Raw genomic sequence first — 19,166 nt, forward strand, 5'->3', positions numbered from 1 at the left:
TAATCTCTTTTAAGAATATTTCCCGCACTTCTTCAGTAAATTTTCCTACTTTATTATGCCGATTCCTCTCTCCATATATTTTATGTTAGAAGGAAGGCAAAAGCTGACTAGTGCTTTGTTAAGGGACAGGATCCACTCCTTCTTTTCCGAGTTTGCCTAGGAGCTCCTATCTTAAAAGACGAATACGAATTAGTAGGGCTGCCCCCAATAGCTCTTTTTGAATGGACATCTGAGATAGTATCAAGCCGAGCACAAAACAGATTTGTGCTGCTAATAAGGAGGAATGTTAAGCCTTCTAGATCGCACGGAGACTAAAATAGCTCTGCGACGGCAACAATTCCAAAAAAAGGAAGTCTTCTCCAAAGTCTCTCCCGCATCTTACTCATTCTCTTAAAGAAGAAATAAAAGAAAGAAAATTCAAAATCATAGTAGTATAGGGTCTCCAATCCCTAGCTGCATTTTTCAACATAGGTTCTCTAATCCCTAGATAATTTTATTTTAGGCATAGGGTATCCACTCCTTAGTCTCTTTTCTAACATAGAGTCTCCACTCCTTATTTGATGTTATTTTAGACATAGGGTCTTCACTCCCTAATCTCTTTTCCAACATAGGGTCTCCACTCCCTAGTTGATATTATTTTAGACATAGGGTATCCACTCCCTAGTCTCATTTTCCATCATATGATCTCTAATCCCTAGTTGATTTTATTTTAGACATAAGGTCACCACTCCCTAGTCTATTTTTCTACATAGGGTCTCCTCTCCCTAGTTGATGTTATTTTAGACATATGGTCTCCATTCCATAGTCTCATTTTCCAACATAGAGTCTCCACTCCCTAGTTGAAGTTATTTTAGACATAAGGTCTCCACTCCCTAGTTGATGTTATTTTAGACATAAGGTCTCCACTCCCTAGTCTCATTTTCCAACATAGGGTCTCCAATCCCTAGTTGATTTTATTTTAGACATAAGGTCTCCATTCCCTAGTCTCTTTTCTGACACATGGCCTCCACTCCCTAGTCTGCTTTTCCAATATAGGGTCTCCACTCCCTAGTTGATGTTTATTTTAGACATAAGGTCTCCAATCACTAGTCTGTTTTTCCAACATAGGGTCTCCACTCCCTAGTTGATGTTAATTTTAGAGACAGGGTCTTCACTCCCTAGTCTCTTTTCTAACATAGGGTCTCCACTCCCTAGTTGATGTTTATTTTAGACATAAGGTCTCCACTCCCTAGTATGCTTTTCCAACATAGGGTCTCCACTTCCTAGTTGGTTTTATTTTCAGGCATAGGATCTCTACTCCCTAGTCTCTTTCCCAACATAGGGTTTTCACTCCCTAGTTAATTTTATTTTAGACATAGAGTCTCCACTCCCTAGTCGTTTTTCCAACATAGGATCTCCACTCCCTAGTTGAGTTGATCTTAAATGAAGGATACACCATTTCGAAGAATCATGTTTTCCCGGGGCACACCTATCTCGACCTTTTATTGCTTTCAATAATGAAGTAGTATAGAGTTCTGTTACAAATAACTCACGAAATTTTCCTAGTGAAAACTGGGGCAGAAAAATTTCATTTGTTCTGGTATCTGAGCAGGTTTTACCTAGAGGCACGGGGTTCGAGATAACCAAAAGAAGAAGTGTAGACCCAAAATAAAGAAAAAGAAAAGAAAAGAAAAGAAGTGAATCCAAAATGCAGAAGCGGGTGAAAAGGATATGGACTGCTCAAGACATGACTGAAGTCACGAGCATTGCATTTTCCGTTTTGATCAGAAGAAGCCGTAGAAGAATGAAAGCAAGCATAAAGATTCAGATCAGAATCTGTGTGAAGAACCAGCTAAGACTTAAGATTAAGTATCAAAAGACTTATATATAGGAATCTTATAACTCATAGTTGATAGTTTTGTTTAGTTTCTTTTTATTTTGATTTTGGTGTACTAAGGAGTTCAGCAAGCAGCAACAATAATAACAACAGTTAACTCACAGTAGTCCCAGCTACCAAAATTCTCAGAACTATACTGACCTGATTCCTTTATAGCCAAAGATATGTAGGCAACCTCCGAAGCAAAGTTCGGTCAAACTTTTTCAAAATGCTTCCGAATGGAGTGTCAAACAGGCAAAAATTGCTCGTAATTGCTCGCTTTATCTTTTCACGAAAACTCTTCATGTTTCCGATAAAAAGAGGGGTAGCTGTGAGCACGTAATTTTTGCCCCGCAAAAAATATTCCCAGAAAATCCACAAAAAATAATTTTTTTCTAGTTGTTTTGACTTTTATAGAATTTTTAATGGATTTCTTTTTAATTGTTTGTTTGTATTTAGTTACATTTTTATGCATTTTAAAACCATAAAAAATACTATAAAAATGTTCAATTCTTTATTGCATAGCATTTTAGATTTTAATTGCATTTTTAGGATTTAATCACATATTAATTGCATAATTAATAAATGAAAATCACAAAATACCCTAATCATGTTTACATTTTAGCTTTTAGTTTAAATTAATTAGTGTTAAGTTAATGGAAAATAAGTAAGGTTAATTTTGCAAGGTAGATTAAGTTATGATCTAATTTAGGATTTTATTTAATTTGCTTAGGATTTAAAAATCAAGGAAAAAGAGAGAAAGAAAGGAAGAGGTGCCTTTTAAGCTTCAAAAACGGACTGGGCCAGCTCTGAATGGCCCATTTGCTTTAAATCACCAGTCCATCTGAAAGTCCGACCCAGCCCAATCTTCACCTCCAACCGGACCCTCCCCCCTCTTAAAAAAACCCTATCTTCCCCTTTACAAAAAAAAGGACCGAGCAGCCACCCCACCTCTCGGATTCTCTCGCAATAGGGAGGGACTTCACTCTCATCTGGAAATACACACAATTCTCACCTCTCTCTTGGATTCATGGATACACACACATAGAAAACTGGGATTTCGAACAAGATTTGGGGAGTAATTGATTACTGAATTTTCAAAGTTCTATTTCCTCTTCCTTGGATCTATAAAAGGTTGTGTGAATCTCGCATTTTGTGGCTGTTTGTTACTGTTTCTGTACCGGAAAATGTTCATGTTGCTCTGTTTAGCTAAAAAATCTGGAAAAAAATTGAAAATTCATGAGCAGCTGAGAAAGGTTTCTGCAATTCAAAATTTCTAGCTAAAGTCTGAGCTTCATATCACTTGTTATCTTCTGCATTCAGATTCACTTTCGTCTTAAGGTACTGTTCGATTTCAACTTTGTAATACAGCTTGGTTAAATAAAGTTCACAATGTTGTTGAGTTTTGCTTGTTCAAATTTGAATATGTGCCAATTCTATACTTCCATAGATTATTTGGATGATGATATTCTAGGTAATTTATATGAATTGAAAGTGTAAATATCTGTTTGATTCGGGGTTCATAATGGATTAGTATATGAGCACTAAAGTAACTTAAAATATCTTAATGATAGTTTCCCTTTTACTGTTTTCCTCTTGATGAATGTTTGGCAATCACCTGATAGCTAGTCTAATGATGATCAAAATAAGGGATTCAGAGGTCAATAATTGCAGATCTGGCCACGGGTTGGTCTGATTTACAGTTTTAGACCTGAGTGAAGTTTTATCTCTGTTGGGCAGTGCTGTTGGGGGTTTGTAGCTATTAAACATCAGTTAGAATTGAGATCATAGTGAATGTTAGCCAAAGCTGTATTCTTCAGTGGAGTATGAATGTTGTAATTTTAGCGAGGTAATCTATAATCGACAGTATAGTTGTTTGGATGGCTATTCGTGCAAATTATGAATGCTTAAATTGATAGAAGCTCATCGCTTGATCATTTACTTTTATTTATTGAGCTATAACATTGCCGTCCAGTTATTGAACAATATAGTTGGTTTTGTAAAAATATAAGGCATGTAAGCTAGTAAAGATTTCATAAAGCATTTGAACAAACTAAGTTAAGATAATGGCTTTCCAGATTCGCAATCCTCAAGTGTAAACTTATTAACCGACGCTTTATCCCAATAATGTTCTTATCAATTGGCTTTGGATCCATCTCAAACGTTCTATACCTTATCCATACTTTTTCTTCATAACCAATGACTTTACAAGACTAAGGAATATGAACATTTCTTGAACACCGTTGTTTGCTTTAGGCGCGATTAATAAATCATCGTGGCCATGGGTACGGTTCCCGTGGCATGGTCACGATACGTAAATCCCAACTCAATTGTGCGTTTCACGTGACTTGACCTCAACTTCAAATAATAATAAAAATAAACATGTTGTAAATTGCGGGTACGTTTCACGTGGCGTGATTCGCAATATGTACGAAAACAAACGAGTGCGCTACATTGTGACTTATTTAAATAAATTCCATGAATCCCAAAAGCAACAAATAATTAAAAGCGGTTAGAAAGTTAAAAATGCACAATAGGTTTTAAACATGTAATAAATCAGATAGTTAGGCCAATTATTAATAGTTGAGCGACCGTGCTAAAACCACGGAACTCGGGAGTGCCTCACACCTTCTCCCGGGTTTAACAGAATTCCTTACCCGGTCTTCTGTGTGCGCGGACCATAAAATGGAGTCATGATTTTCTCGATTTGAGATTTTAAAATAAACCGTTGACTTGGGACACCATAACAATTATCCCAAGTGGAGACACTGAATGAATTAAATAATCCCATTTCGAATAATGTCACTTTAATTGGAAAAATTCCCTATTCTTCTGAAAAAAGGAGTTGTGACAGTGTTCATACCTGAACTTTGGATTGATTTGCTTAAATAGTAAAAGGATTATGTGCGCATTCCCACATCTCGATACCTTTAAGTTTAAAATAATTATGTTTTAACCGTGTGTACATTCCGTACCTTGGTTTAACATCTAATTTCTAAGAAGTACCTTGTATGCATACCGCATCTAGGTCAAAATAACCAATAAAATATAAGAATAGCCAAAAACTGATTTAAGCCTTACATTAGTCAATAAAAGCGACCGTGCTAGAATTATGTGACTCGAGGGGTGCCTCACACCTTACTCTCGGTCAACAGAATTTCTTACTCAGTCTTCTGTTTTCGTTGACTATAAATAAGGTGTCAAATCTTCCGTTTGATGATGGATTCAAATAAAAAGGTGACTTGGAACACCAAAACTCAATTCCAAGCGGCGACTCCAAATAATAAATAATCCCTTTTCAAAATGTCACTTTAATTGGAAAAACTCTTCTAACTCAACCTCGTAATAGGGTTGTGTGGGAAAAAAGAGGCGTGACAGTCTTGAGATGTGATCCATAATTGTCGTTTGTTGTTCTCTCAAGATTTTGACCGTTTCAACGTGTTCATCATCCGCATCATTAGGAGCTGGACTTCTCACATGTCGAGGATTTTGACTTTCGCGAACTGGAGTTGTTTCATCTCCTTCATTGCGGGTTTCGCTGGTTGAATCATTATAGGAATTATTAACATTGTTAGCTGCCATATCTAATTTTTCTTTTGCTAAGAAAGGAATCAAAATTTGTTAGTAATAGATGAATGGATCAAATCAATTACACTGTTGTCTATGTCCCACGGTAGGCGCTAAACTGTTTACCCGTAAAATGGTATAACTGGATTTGTAACGCGATTTATAAACACATGAATTAATTTGACCTAGATATGAAATAAATAAGAACATAAATAAGATTATAAAATGAACTTATAGGAAATACAAGCCTGGCTACGAATTTTAGCTTCTCCAGTATCAAAAGTAAGAACAATATTAAGATCAAGGTAGAAGAATAATGTTATAGAATGAGAGCTGATTCAAGCTTTTGTGTACATAATATATTTTTTTCCTACAATGGGTACTAATTCTCCTATTTATAGCTATATTTAGGGAGACAAGATCCCCAAATCAAGCTCCTCTTGAATAAGAATAAAACCGTCATTGATGGCTGCATAACAGTTGGCTATAAATGCAGATATTCTCTGTAACAGCTGTTTATTGAATGCTATTCGATATCAATTCTTCAAATCTTTGCTATCGGTTACCCTGTTTTCGGAATTCACCCAACACCGGTCACATGCTTGCAACCGGTATCAACTACTTGCTGACTCACATGCTACCTCTTTTCATCTCCACGTGTCATCTCCTCATTCATCCAACTGTCAGTAATCAATTTTATGCGTACACCGACATTGTGGTTCTCGATCATACACCTTAAAAAATAGCTCCATTTGTTTTCTTCTTTCTCTCTGAAAAAAGTATTACTAGTTATATGTCATGAGGGTCTAATTATTTAATTTTTGATGTAAATTTGAACATAAATATTTAAACTAAAATTTATATATTCGGTGTAAAAAACCCGATGATTTTTCAAATAACATTTTTATCACCTTTTAACGACTTAAAAAGGAAGGGAAAACAAGGAATATACTTCTTCTCTTACGTCGTTTCCTTTTCTTCTCCTACAACAGGCTCTCTGAGTACACAACCGTAAGTTTTACACTTCCCTCTGTAACAGAGTTAAAACCAAGAAAGACAATGGCTTCAAAGCCATTACCTACTCGTTCAACCTTTATTGATAAACCTGTAGTAAGTACCCTGTTTTCCCCCACTTATTTTTTTCTTCCTTTTTATGTGCCAATATATTGAAATTCACGCATGTATATCTAATGCAAAAAATATTGTATTTTTGATTTTAATCAGGTTCCGGGTGATGTGATTTTGGATCTTTCTAAGTTGACTGACCAAACCATTAAGCTGGGTGGGGGTCTCCAACAGGTTTTGTTTCAGTAGGGTTAATTTCATATGGATGCTTTGATTATTTTTAGTGTAGCTACTGTGACTTTCTGAACTCTCCATGTTGTGGCACATGGATTTTGATACATTTTGGTATTTTGTTCAACACTTACTAGCAATGAGTAAAAGAACTAATTTTCTTCCACCATTTTCCCTGTATATGGTTCCCTTTTATATAACTCAAACAATTTCATTAATATAACATCAAGATTGTTTGAAGAATATGTTCAAATTGTGTATATGACTCAACTTGTATCAACAAGAGTCATCTAAAGTTTGCCCAACTGCCTAGAGAACATGATTTATCTCCTTGCACAAAAAAATACATATAAAAAAAGGTTCCATTTATACTTTATACATCACTTTTGCCATATTTTCCTTCAGCAAATTGGGATCACTACTCAATGCAACCAAATGCCAAAAACTATGTACATTTATAATGCTTTAGTTCTTCTCAAATTCAGGGTGTCCGCCAAATCTGTCAGTGATTCTGGATCATTTATATACTTGACTTTACACCACAAACTCAAATTGGAAGATACCGTTCTTGCTATTTTGGGAAAATCTTCTATTTCTTTCATTCCATATGTACCAAAAAGAGATACATAGGCAACATATTCAAGCTAGACACTGATCCTGTGAGATCTCCAACTTGTGGTTGCTTCCCCCACCGTTCTGGGACATTTCCTGTATATATGGTATTTTCCTTTGTGGATGATAGTAATCGATTTAGCATTATTTGAGTTATGGTTTGAATATTGATACTTGAGAAATTTCTATCCTACTTTTAGTATGCTCAAAATACAATGAGGCAATACATCAGTATCTTAGATTTTCTAACTGCTGTTAAGATAAATATCTCTAATCTTCTATACATATTTTTGCCGCTTTGGCAGGACCATGACGCTATAACTGTGGTCAAAGCTGGTACTTTGAGGTTTTCAAAGCCAAACAAATACTGGATTGAAAGCTCACACAAAAGAGTAAGTGCAGTGCTATTTTTCTAGAATTTTTTTTGCTGACGAGAAATCCCTTTGGTGCCAACCCTTAGGGAAACACAAAGCGGATGAGTACTAGGTAACATAATGTTGCACTTATTCACTGTTTAGGTCGAATTTTTTAAATTGATGTAACTCATCAGCTTTGAGGTCGTACTATAGTCTAAATAGTTGTAGTATATAAGTTGCTCTGTTGCTAAAATGAAAATCTCATATAATGTTTCTAAGCCAATGTGCGTGGATCTACACAATTTAATCTCTTAAATCAACTATTTGCAAAATTTTTCTCTCTTGGGAAATGAGCCCTCTCTCTCTCTCTCTCTACTTGAACCATGTTCCGACGACTTTTCTTGTTAATATCACTCTGTTCTTCACTGGGTTCACATGGAAAACAAGACTTTCTTCATTGCAGGTGATAAATCTTTTGAGCTGATCGATTCAGTTGAATGATGGTTCGTTTTAATTGAAAGGGGCATGCGATTCTCGGCCAAAATCAGATTAGACGAGGAGAACCTTCGTCGAGTGTGTGGAGCTTTCAGGCAAGCATCAAGAAGTGCAGGGGATCATTACAAGCGATGGGGATGGAAGTCACAAGCATACGCATACATAGTGTTTCTAAATTTCAGCCCATATGGCAGATTCATCAGAATAGAAACTTGGACATGTGATAGGAAAAAAGCAGTAATTATTCCCGAATCAGTTTACAATGGGGGATGAGGTGACATTGCTAATTAGATATTACATTTTCTGGAGGAACTGCCCACAAAGAGATACAAGCAGGCTTATGCTCCTCAGATAAGATCATATGTTAATACAACAAAGATCACTCAGTGGCCGGAGATCTCAGCAACGAATGCAGGAAATGTGGGAAACATCACAACAAAAGTAGCCGACTTGAATAGGTGGAATATCTGTGCTGGTATTAGTCACCCCTCTCTCACTACCAGTTTCTATTTGAGTTTCCTTCAAGACAAGAAGCGGTGAGAATACATGTTGGTGAATGGTTTTGGAATGGTCGCCGTCTATCTCTTGAGTGGTCACCGGTGGCAGGAACTGATTTGGGATGATCAGAATACAAATGGGTCAAGGCTTTTGGTATTCCCATCCACGCGTGGTCACTTGAACCTTACTATTGGTGATCTTTGTGGTGGTTTCGTCGGAATTGATGAAGGCACAAAGCATCGTAGCCACTATTTCTGGGCAAGAATATGTGTCAATGCTAGCAGGAACAAATGCCCAGATAAAATCGAGCTTGATGCGGAGGATTGGAGGTTTGAGATCTCGATTTTAAAGGAAGTTGCTTCCATACGTGCGCCATTTCCAACTAGAGTCCAGTTACAGGGGAGAAGTGCTGGAGATGCAGGGGAGAAGAGACCAAGGAACATCTCGGGTATTGTGGGTGGTCAGGTGGCATAAGATAACTTTAATTTAAATTTATCTGGTCCCACTCCAAGTTATATGGACACTAGGGCCGATAAAAAATATCCTCTGACAAGGCCCAATCAAGCAAGCTGCTCAGGAGTTAAAAGCTCAGCATATTTGGGCCTAATAGAAACTCAGTCTTGTTATTTCAAAACCCCAAGTCAGAAGGCCCAAGCAAAGGGCAAATCAAGGAAGGCCCAATCAGTATGGAGAGTAAAAGATCCTAGCCCCCAAACTCATAGCAACAACTCTCCAAATATCATCAAAACTTTGCCAAAAGACAACTCATAGAAAACTCACATCCACGGAAGTAGAACAGAATCATCTTCACATGCCCATCAACGACACTGAAGTTGACGACGAAGCAGATGATAGAAACTTTTGTAAGCAATCTCACGAGTCTTTTAAATCGTCTAAATTGGTCAGATGCTGCCTCGACAGCTCTTGTTTGCCCAGACACTGATTCCTACAGTGAGCCACTCTACCTCCCCTGGCATGAGGAGAATCTCCTGCAATCACAAGTAGTTCAACATCCCAACACAATAGATACTTCCAAATGGACAAATTTGGTTATGGGTAAAGCATGCAAAGCTTTTGGGATTAATGCAGTTGGGTTCGAACATGAAATCTTGGATTTAATCTTGAGGATGGATCAGAACCGACAAGCTCAAATTCAGAAAAGAGGGCCATCTGCCACAACGAATAAAAAGGGGAAATTGAGGTGCAAAATTTAATTAGTGAGATTAACTATGATGAGTGTAGTAGCAAAAGGGGCAGGCATTGCAAGATTGTATCAAGATGAACGTTAAAATCTTAAGTTGGAACATACATGGTCTTAATGGTAGGAAAAAGAGAAGCACTTTAGCATCACTAGTCCGAAAAATGGAGGGCAGATATATTGTGTCTACAGGAAACCAAAATGGAAAACATTCCAACTAGTTTCATTCATCATATTTGGGGGAACAGGTAGGCTGAATGGGTAGAGTTAAAAGCTTGTGGTACCAGAGGTGGCATTATCATCCGATGGGGTAAACGATTGTGGAAATGCACCGACTCTCGTCAAGGCAACTACCCAAACTTGTATGCTTTAAAGCATGCATGGGGATTTTAGGTGGTCTTTTACCGGAGTGTATGGCCCGCATACCAATTCTGAGAGGGAAGATTTATGGCTGGAAATGGGTGCAATAAGGGGCATCTGGGAGGACAAATGGGTGATTGGAGGGGACTTTAATGTATGTAGATCCACAACTATGAGGAACTTTATAGAAACTATTTTGGAGCTTCAATTAATTGATCTACCTCTACATGGGGTACAATACACCTGGAAAAGGGGAGAAGACATTCTACATGCATCCATGATAGACAGATTTCTTGTTTCTACAGAGTGGGAAGAGAGCTTCAAAGCAATCAAACAACTGGCTCTTCCAAGACCAATTTCAGACCATAGACCATTGTTGTTGGAGTGTGGAGAATGGGACTCTACACACTCCTATTTCAAGTTTGAAAACATGTGGTTACAACAAGAAGGGTTCATAGATATGTTGAAAGGGTGGTGACAGAGTTACATTATATGGGGTAGTCCTGATTTCATACTCGCTCAGAAAATGAGGAATATGAAAAAGGACATCTCCAACTGGAACCAGGAAATCTTTGGTAACCTGGAAGTCAGGAGAAACAGAGCACTGGAAGAACTTGCTGGATTAGAACATATCACAGAAAATAGAATCCCAATACAATTTGAGAAGCAGAAAATCTGGAGTTTAAGTGGAGTTGGAGGAACTAGCCAAAGCTGAAGAAACATCTTGGAGACAAAATTCAAGGTGTCAATGGTTAAAAGAGAGTGACAGGAACACAAAGTACTTCCAATCAATTGCTAACTCTCACGGAAGATTCAACACTATCGACAAGCTCCAGGTGGATGATGAATTAATAGAAGACAAGGCAAAAATCAAAGAAGAGATTTTGAGTTTTTATCAGAACTCGTACACGGAGAATGAGGGATGGAGACCAACAACTAACTTTGACGAAGTTGCTACACTTTCAGGGGAAGACACAGAGATGCTAGAAAAAACCTTTGAGGAAGAAGAAGTGCATAATGTTATTCTTTCATGTGCCCCAGATAAAGCTCCAGGTTCAGATGGCTTCACAATGGCTTTTTTCCAAAAATCCTGGAAATTTAAGAAACCAGAGGTGATGTATGGCTTTTTCCCAAAAATCCTGGGAATTTATGAAACCAGAGGTGACGTGGGCTCTCAATCATTTCCATCAGCAATGTTATATGGTGAGGTCATGTAATGCTTCTTTTATTGCCTTGATCCCTAAAAAGAAAGGGGCAATTAAGCTCAAAGACTATATGCCAATAAGCCTTATTGGAAGTGTTTATAAGAGGTCATGTAATGCTTCTTTCATTGCCTTGATCCCTAAAAAGAAAGGGGCAATTAAGCTCAAAGACTATATGCCAATAAGCCTTATTGGAAGTGTTTATAAGATTGTGGCCAAGCTGCTAGCAGAAAAGTTGAAAAAGGTTATTGGTATACTTGTGTCCAGTCATCAGAATGCCTTCATCAAACATAGACAAATCACAGATGCAACACTTATAGCTGGTGAAGCTCTAGATTAGAGGATTAAAACTGGGGATCCTGGTATTATGTGCAAGCTGGACCAGGCTTTTGACCAACTCAACAAGTCCTATCTAATCTCTATACTGAGGAAGATGGGATTTGGAGACAAATGGTTAAGGTCGATCAAATTCAGCATCTCTACAGTCAAATACTCAGTTTTAGTCAACAGGGAACCAATGGGCTTCTTCTTCCCTAAAAAAGGGATCATGCAGGGAGACCCACTTTCCCCTTTCCTGTTCATTTTAGCCATGGAGGGGCTAAGCAAGATGTTGGAAAAAGCCGGAGAAATGCAGTGGATTAAGGGATTCAAAGTAGGCTCCAATATTGGGAACTCAGTTACGGTTTCTCACTTGTTATATGCTGATGACACTTTGATCTTCTGTGAGGCAGATAAGTCAAGTTATGTACCTAAACCTAACTCTTCTCCTCTTTGAAGCTTTGTTAGGGTTACATGTCAATGTGCTGAAAAGTATAATTTACCCTATCAATCAGGTGCCAAATGTAGAGGAGCTGGCAGGCATTATGGGTTGCAGTATTGAGACTCTGCCTACATTATACTCGGGCCTACCACTAGGTGCTAAGTTCAAAAACTATAAGGTATGGAATGGGATCATTGAAAAATTTGAGAAGAGACTAACCTCCTGGCAGCTTCAATATATATCCATGGGTGGCAGATTAACCCTCATCAGCAGTGTGCTTGACAACATACCAACGTACTACTTGTAACTGTTTCCTATTCCAAAGAAAGTACTAAAGCAATTGGACAGATTAAGGAGAAACTTCCTAGGGTAATAAGAACACCCACAAGTTTCATCTGATAAAGTGGGATAAAGTCACTCAGCCAAAATGCAGTGGAGGATTGGGAGTTAGAGATCTAGCAACCCACAATAAATGCCTACTAATGAAGTGGTTTTGGAGATATGGCACGGGAGAATCAAGCCTATGGAAGAAAGTGATCACTGCCAAGCATGGGAAAAGAGATACCTGGAGCACTAAAAGTTCTAATGCACCTTATGGTGTGTGTCCTTGGAAGTACATCAGTAAATTGGGGAATGACTTCTTCCAATACATCCACTTCAAACCAGGCAATGGGGTTCACATAAGATTCTGGAAACTAGGATGAGTATCCTAGCCTATATCAGATTACTGTCTACCAGAATTCCTCTATAGCTCAAAACAGAAATGGTAGCAACTGGGATGTTCAATTTAGAAGAGCAGTGCAAGACTAGGAAATTGATAGCCTATTTGATATGCTATCAAAAGTGGAGGGGTACAATATTGATGTGAGCCAACAAGATACCATCTGTTGGGGGAATAAGGGGACCTTCACAGTAAAAGAATGCTACAGGCATATTGGTTCCCAGAACCAGGTGATAGATGCATGGCCCTGGAAGTTAATATGGAAGACCAAACTACCTATCAAAGTCATTTGCCACAACTGGATTGTCCTCAATGAGGCCCGCCTAACTCAAAACAACCTCAACAGAAGAGGTTTCCAGTTGGTCAACAGGTGTTATCTATGTCGGGGAGATGCAGAAACTGTCAACCACCTGTTTTTGCACTGCCCTGTGGCTTCTGACCTGAATTGTGTCTTGCCACAGAAGATGAAAGAGGCTCACCTGAGCTGGAGTTTATGGAGAGTTGACAAGACCATAAAAAAAATTTGGTTGATGATCCTTGGTGCTATTTTTTGGTGTTTTTGATGATCCTTCCTACTCAATCTTTTTTGTTAGACTAAGTTAGCTCCTCTAATTAGCACTGACCAATTTTTGGACTTTGTCAGCTCCTTGGTCTTAGACCGACACCGTAAAGGGAGCTATAATTTATATATATATATATATATATATATATATATATATATATATAAATTTCTTTTTTTCTTTTTTGCATTTCATTACTTTTGTAATTTGTATCTCCTTGATGCCTTTTGCTAATGAAACACCTTATTTCATTAAAAAAACAACTATTTGCACAAGTCCGTTAATATTACTATATCTGAGAGATAAACAAGATTATCCAATTCAGAATTATCCGAGTCTTTTGTGGTTTTTCTTGTACTCATTTAACTCGGGAAAATAAAGGAAAAGAATGAAATTACAAAGTTAAACATATTGTGTTGAACCATGGACTGAAAAGGGAGCCATAGTACTAAATGATTCCATCAGTGATACTTGATTTCTACTGTAGTTTGACCGTCTTCATTTGTTTTTGACTTTAGATTAGGATGATCTCTTTTTCTTGAGAAAGTAGATTAGGATGCTCTCTTCTAATCGAGTTGAACTTTCTTTCATTTGCTGATCCACTGTAATATATTTACAGTATATACCTTCCGTGGGGGACAGTGTTCTTGGAATTGTGGTGGACACAAGAGCGGATGTAAGCATTTTTAATTATTTTAAAACTGCTGCTTATTCTTCTTATTTGCAAGTAATATCTCTGCTTATTGTGAGTTCCTTATTTTTGATTTCTTTTGAATAGTTATAATTACTTCGGTCCTAGCTGTATCCTTAATTCTACTTACTGCAGCGTGAACTCTGTAGCGGCTACACTTCTAAGTTCTTGAATACTATCTGCATTTATGAACTATTCTTTTTCAGCATCCCACTATCCTTTTCTTTTAAATGAGTTCAGAAGTCAAGGTCCTCATATTCCTTTTTTTCCGATAAGTAATAACCATATATTAATATCATTATCTTTTTGACGAGTTGCCTTTGTTTCTGGGGAACTATTTACCTGTCTTCTGTTTGCTTTGTATAATTGATGCTTTAACTAGGAGCTTCCAGCTGCATTGGATTTTTTGCTTTTGTGTAGTATGAGCAACCAGTGCATGAATTTTGCCCCTAATATTTGAGGAGGTTTATGATGTGTTTTTGGATATTTAGTGTAATTTGTTAAAGTTTTGTTGAAGCCAACTGTAGGGTTTTAGGTTCTAAACCACCACTAAGGACACATCAGCGGATGTTGCGCAAAAAGGGAAGGGTAATGATCCAAGTCTGCTGGGGAAAAAGTTTTTCTTTGGAGTGTATTGATCATTGACCATGTAAAATTACATTCATATTACTGTCATGGGGAGTATATGTTGATAATTGACCATACAAAATTACTTTCATTGAGGTAAAAGGTTGGTCCAAAAAATTTCTCCTCTATTTGCTAGTACTTTTGATGAGAGATTTCCTGTCGTTTTGTCTATTTTCCTGTCATTTTCATGAAGTCATTACCTGGACAAACTTTACATTGATCATTAAGATCTATGAATTTTCTTTGTACACTTCAAATTCACTTTTGAGTTTTCTGGCAGAACTTTTTTGTGGACATAAAAGGGCCAATGATGGCATTCTTGCCCGTGCTAGCATTTGAAGGAGGGACTAGGAGAAACATACCCAAATTTGAGGTGCAATCCTAAGTTCCATGATATTTGCTCATATTCTTTGTTCTTTTCTCCTCTGATTTTCTTTTTTTATGATAAGTAATTGTGCAAGTATTTAATAATTCAAATGGAGATGCTTCTTGCACTTTTATCTGATTGCAATTTTTCACTTTATGAATCTTGATCATTTGAAATTGAATGACAGCTTTAGTGTTTAAGGAGATAGATGAATTAGAAGGCTACTTCCGAATGGGGCAAGCTTGACTTTCCTTTAGTTGAAAAGTTAATTTTTTAATAATTGCTGGTTGCTAGTTCAAGAATTGCTTGATGTTGCCTCTTGAATTAGAAGAGATCACATTAGTTCATTGATAGCAGTGTAATTTAATACCCTCACCCCGCCTTTAAGTGGGTAGCAGTCATGCTGATATTGTGGCGTTATAGGTGTTTTTATTGAATGTAAAAGGAGATATTGTGCCAAATGCCTTTTAGAGCAGTGCTTTCCTCCATGGTGGCAAACAAATTACTCGACTACTTAACTCATAAATTTTATGCGAGTGCCTCTTAGTAACTGGCCTTCACATTACTTGTTCACTTGTATAGATAGCTTTATATGGTATTCACATCCAATATGCCTGGATAAAACATGTACAGTTCTACAGCTATAACAACAACAACTAACCCAGTTTGATCCCAACAGGTGGGGTCTGGGGAGGGTAGTCTGTACGCAGACCTTACCCCTACCTAATGCAGGTAGAGAGGATGTTTCCAATAGACCCTCGGCTCAGGAAGGGCAAGGAAGGAAGGAAGATGGAAGAGAAAAGAAAAAGGGAGAGATAAAGGATAAGTAGTACCCAATAATAGCAACAGGAAAATACAATACCTGAGGCGAACAAAACCACATAACGTAATAAAAATCTAAGAATATGAAGAGACATGCATGCTACTAAGACTATCGGTGAACAACTATAAACTACCCACTAACTTTCTACCTTAATCCTCGACCTCCACACCCTCTTATCAAGGGTCATGTCCTCAGTGAGCTGAAGCAGCGCCATGTCCTGCCTAATCACCTCTCCCCGGTACTTCTTAGGCCTACCTCGACCTCTTTTCAAACACTTTATGGCCAACCTCGACCTCTTTTCAAACTCTCCATGGCCAACCTCTCACACCTCCTGACAAGAGTATCAATGCTTCTTCTCTTAACATGTCCGAACCATCTCAGCCTTGACTCCCGCATCTTGTCCTCCACGGAGGCTACTCCCACTCTGTCCCGGATAGCTTCATTCTTAATCCTATCTCTTCTGGTACACCCACACATCCATCTCAACATCCTCATCTCTGCTACTCTCATCTTCTGCACGTGGAAGTTCTTGACTGGCCAACACTCAGCCCCATACAGCATAGCCGGTCGAACCACCACTCGATAAAACTTACCCTTAAGTTTTAGCGGCACATTCCTATCACACAAAACACCGGAAGCGAGCCTCCACTTCATCCATCCCGCTCCGATGCGATGCGCGACATCTTCGTCAATGACCCCGTTACCCTGGATAATAGACCCGAGATACTTAAAACTCGCTCTCTTGGGGATAACTTGAGCATCAAGCTTAACCTCTACGTCTGCATCATGGGTCCCGTCACTGAATTTGCACTCCAAGTATTCTGTTTTGGTTCTACTCAGTTTGAAACCTTTAGATTCCAAAGTCTGTCTCCAAACCTCCAACCTCGCGTATTCTGTCTTGGTTCTACAGTTCTATAGCTATCCTTTCAAAAATCTTCAGTTGGAAAAATGAGTTGATTTCTGAGATTATTAGCCGGGAAGTGTAGAATAGAAATGAAATAGAGAATAAACAAGAAAAGAAGAATGAATGAAGAAGCAGAAAAGAAGCTCAAAGGATAATTTGCAGAAGACGACTTGCACAAAGAAGAAAAAGAACAAAAACTCATCTTGACGAAGAAAAACAATAAGGAAATAACCAAAGGGAAAAGCAAAGATAGTAGAGTCTTAGCCATTGCAAACCAGAGAAAAGGAACAAGACAAAAGCCATAGAGAGAATGCTCAAGCATATATGGAGAGGAATCCCAGTACTCAATTCTGTTTATCCTTTATTCTGTCCCCCTCTCTCTCTCCCTCCCTCTCTCTCTCTCTCTCTTGGCGTCAAATTCAAAAGATGTCAAATTCAAGCGCTGATTTACCTTTTAATAACACTGGATTTTGGATTTACCTTTTAACCTCAATGTAAAGTTTGTGATTACCTGGACAAAAAAATGATGATTAGATTAAATCTCGATCGCATGAAAGAAAGTTATATGACATGAAATTTTTATGTGAGTTTGTCTGATCAGAACCATGAATTAGAGTTGGTCCAATTTGTTTATGTACTTAAAGGTTGAAATTGCTCCAGTGAGCTAAAAATAAGAAAAGGGAAATAAAAACAACTTGATAGGTGAACTAACTATTATTCCACAACAAAAGAAAGTTATCCAGTATAGAGCTTTTCATGTATCATTGTCAGGCTGAGTTTTTGCTTGTAAACATGACAGCACCATCTTATTGCTATTGTGCAATAAAATGACTTTCTTTCTTTCAACAATAAATCGATATTGTACTAATTAAAGAAAAGGACTATTTGCCTACTGGAACACCAATTAATGTCATGTCCCCATATTAAATTCGAATAAACCATAGGATTTATCTTAATAGTTTTTCTTTCAGGTAGGTACTCTAATTTATGCCCGTGTAGTCAAGGCCAACACTGGAATGAACCCTGAGCTATCTTGCATGGATGGTTGGTGCCTTCCTAATTAATTTGCAACAGGAGTTTTTGTATTTCATAATCTATCTGCTTTTATTCCTAATTTTCAAATAATTATCTTATTCACTACAGCTTCTGGAAAAGCTGCCGAGTTTGGCCTCATCAAGGGTGGCTATATGTTTGAATCGTCAACTGGTTTATCACGGATGTAAGATTCTGTTTTGGCTTTAACTTACAACACAGATCTTTTCTCAGGTTATACTGTAAACTTGCTGATCAGAAAAGAGACAAGAAAAAGGTTGAAGGTCTTGTTACATGCTATTCAGGCTTAAGCTACATGTTCATCCTTTTTGTATTTTCTTCTTAGGTTGCTGAGTTCACCAACATGTCCAGTTCTTGAGGGTCTTGGAAAGAAGCTAGCTTTTGAGATAGCTGTTGGTTTAAATGGCCGTGTGTGGGTATGAAATTAGTTCACTCTTTTTTGTTGCGGTTGGTCAGGTTCATTTCTTTCAAATTGTCAATTAGTGCTTCCTTTTTCAATTTAGACATTTGTTGTGCTATAGGTAAATGCTGAGCACCAATCCACAATCATTCTTGTTGCAAATGCAATAATGAACTCTGAGTCCTTGACACCAGTGCAGCAAAAGATCATGGTGGAGAGGCTGCTTGATAGAGTAAATTGAACTCAATTCAGCACTTTGACCATGTAGCCAAATGAATTCATGTATAATGTGTTATATGGGTTGCGTCCATCCAATTCTTCACTCATGTAACTGCACTGCTTGTTAATGTGATTCCAGTGAGAGTATAATAGCCAAAGGGTGTAACTTATATGAGTATATTTCGATGTTTAAAGACGACTGTCTGTCTGTGGTTGTATTTGTTCTTCATATACCAATACCAATCTTTTCTCCATCATCCAACATATATATAACTTGAAATTGTGACTGCTCAGTTTTGCAATATGAATTATTCCTTTTCACGAGATGTATCTACATGGGTCGCTCCATTTCCTTATATAGGTTGTAACGATTTCTCATATCCTACCACTTGTGTGTTCTGACATCCTATCATCATCATCAATAATCATCGGTAAGTTTTGTAATTTTGGTGCCCACCACTCCTATTAAATGGAGTAACAATATTTTTGAAGTAACCTCTGAGTTCCACTAGCTCCGTCTGTTTGCACCTTATGTACAGATATATATAATATGCACAATGGAGATGGTTGTTACTTCAGACTGCATAATGTATGCACTGGAT

The 19,166-nt window shown here is 37.7% G+C and overlaps 1 protein-coding gene across 1 annotated transcript; it reads left to right on the forward strand.

Moving 5' to 3' along the window:
• Positions 1-2,783: 2,783 nt before the first annotated feature.
• LOC107811937 (uncharacterized) lies at positions 2,784-18,818 on the forward strand. The gene is made up of 10 exons (XM_075237708.1): positions 2,784-3,196; positions 6,415-6,532; positions 6,647-6,721; positions 7,636-7,722; positions 14,100-14,156; positions 15,079-15,171; positions 17,864-17,936; positions 18,036-18,111; positions 18,271-18,361; positions 18,467-18,818. Exons 2-10 carry the CDS (start codon positions 6,482-6,484, stop codon positions 18,584-18,586), a joined length of 723 nt encoding a protein of 240 aa, XP_075093809.1. The 5' UTR covers positions 2,784-3,196; positions 6,415-6,481; the 3' UTR covers positions 18,587-18,818.
• Positions 18,819-19,166: the final 348 nt, after the last annotated feature.

This window comes from Nicotiana tabacum, chromosome 19 (assembly GCF_000715075.1).
Source record: "Nicotiana tabacum cultivar K326 chromosome 19, ASM71507v2, whole genome shotgun sequence".
Taxonomy (NCBI): Eukaryota; Viridiplantae; Streptophyta; class Magnoliopsida; order Solanales; family Solanaceae; genus Nicotiana; species Nicotiana tabacum.

Bases quoted from the DNA above. Each gene is read 5' to 3' on its own strand.
- LOC107811937 (XM_075237708.1), top strand. From the start codon at position 6,482: ATGGCTTCAAAGCCATTACCTACTCGTTCAACCTTTATTGATAAACCT. The intron at 6,722-7,635 runs GTTTTGTTTCAG...CCGCTTTGGCAG, and splicing joins TGGGTGGGGGTCTCCAACAG to GACCATGACGCTATAACTGT. The intron at 14,157-15,078 runs GTAAGCATTTTT...GTTTTCTGGCAG, and splicing joins TGGTGGACACAAGAGCGGAT to AACTTTTTTGTGGACATAAA.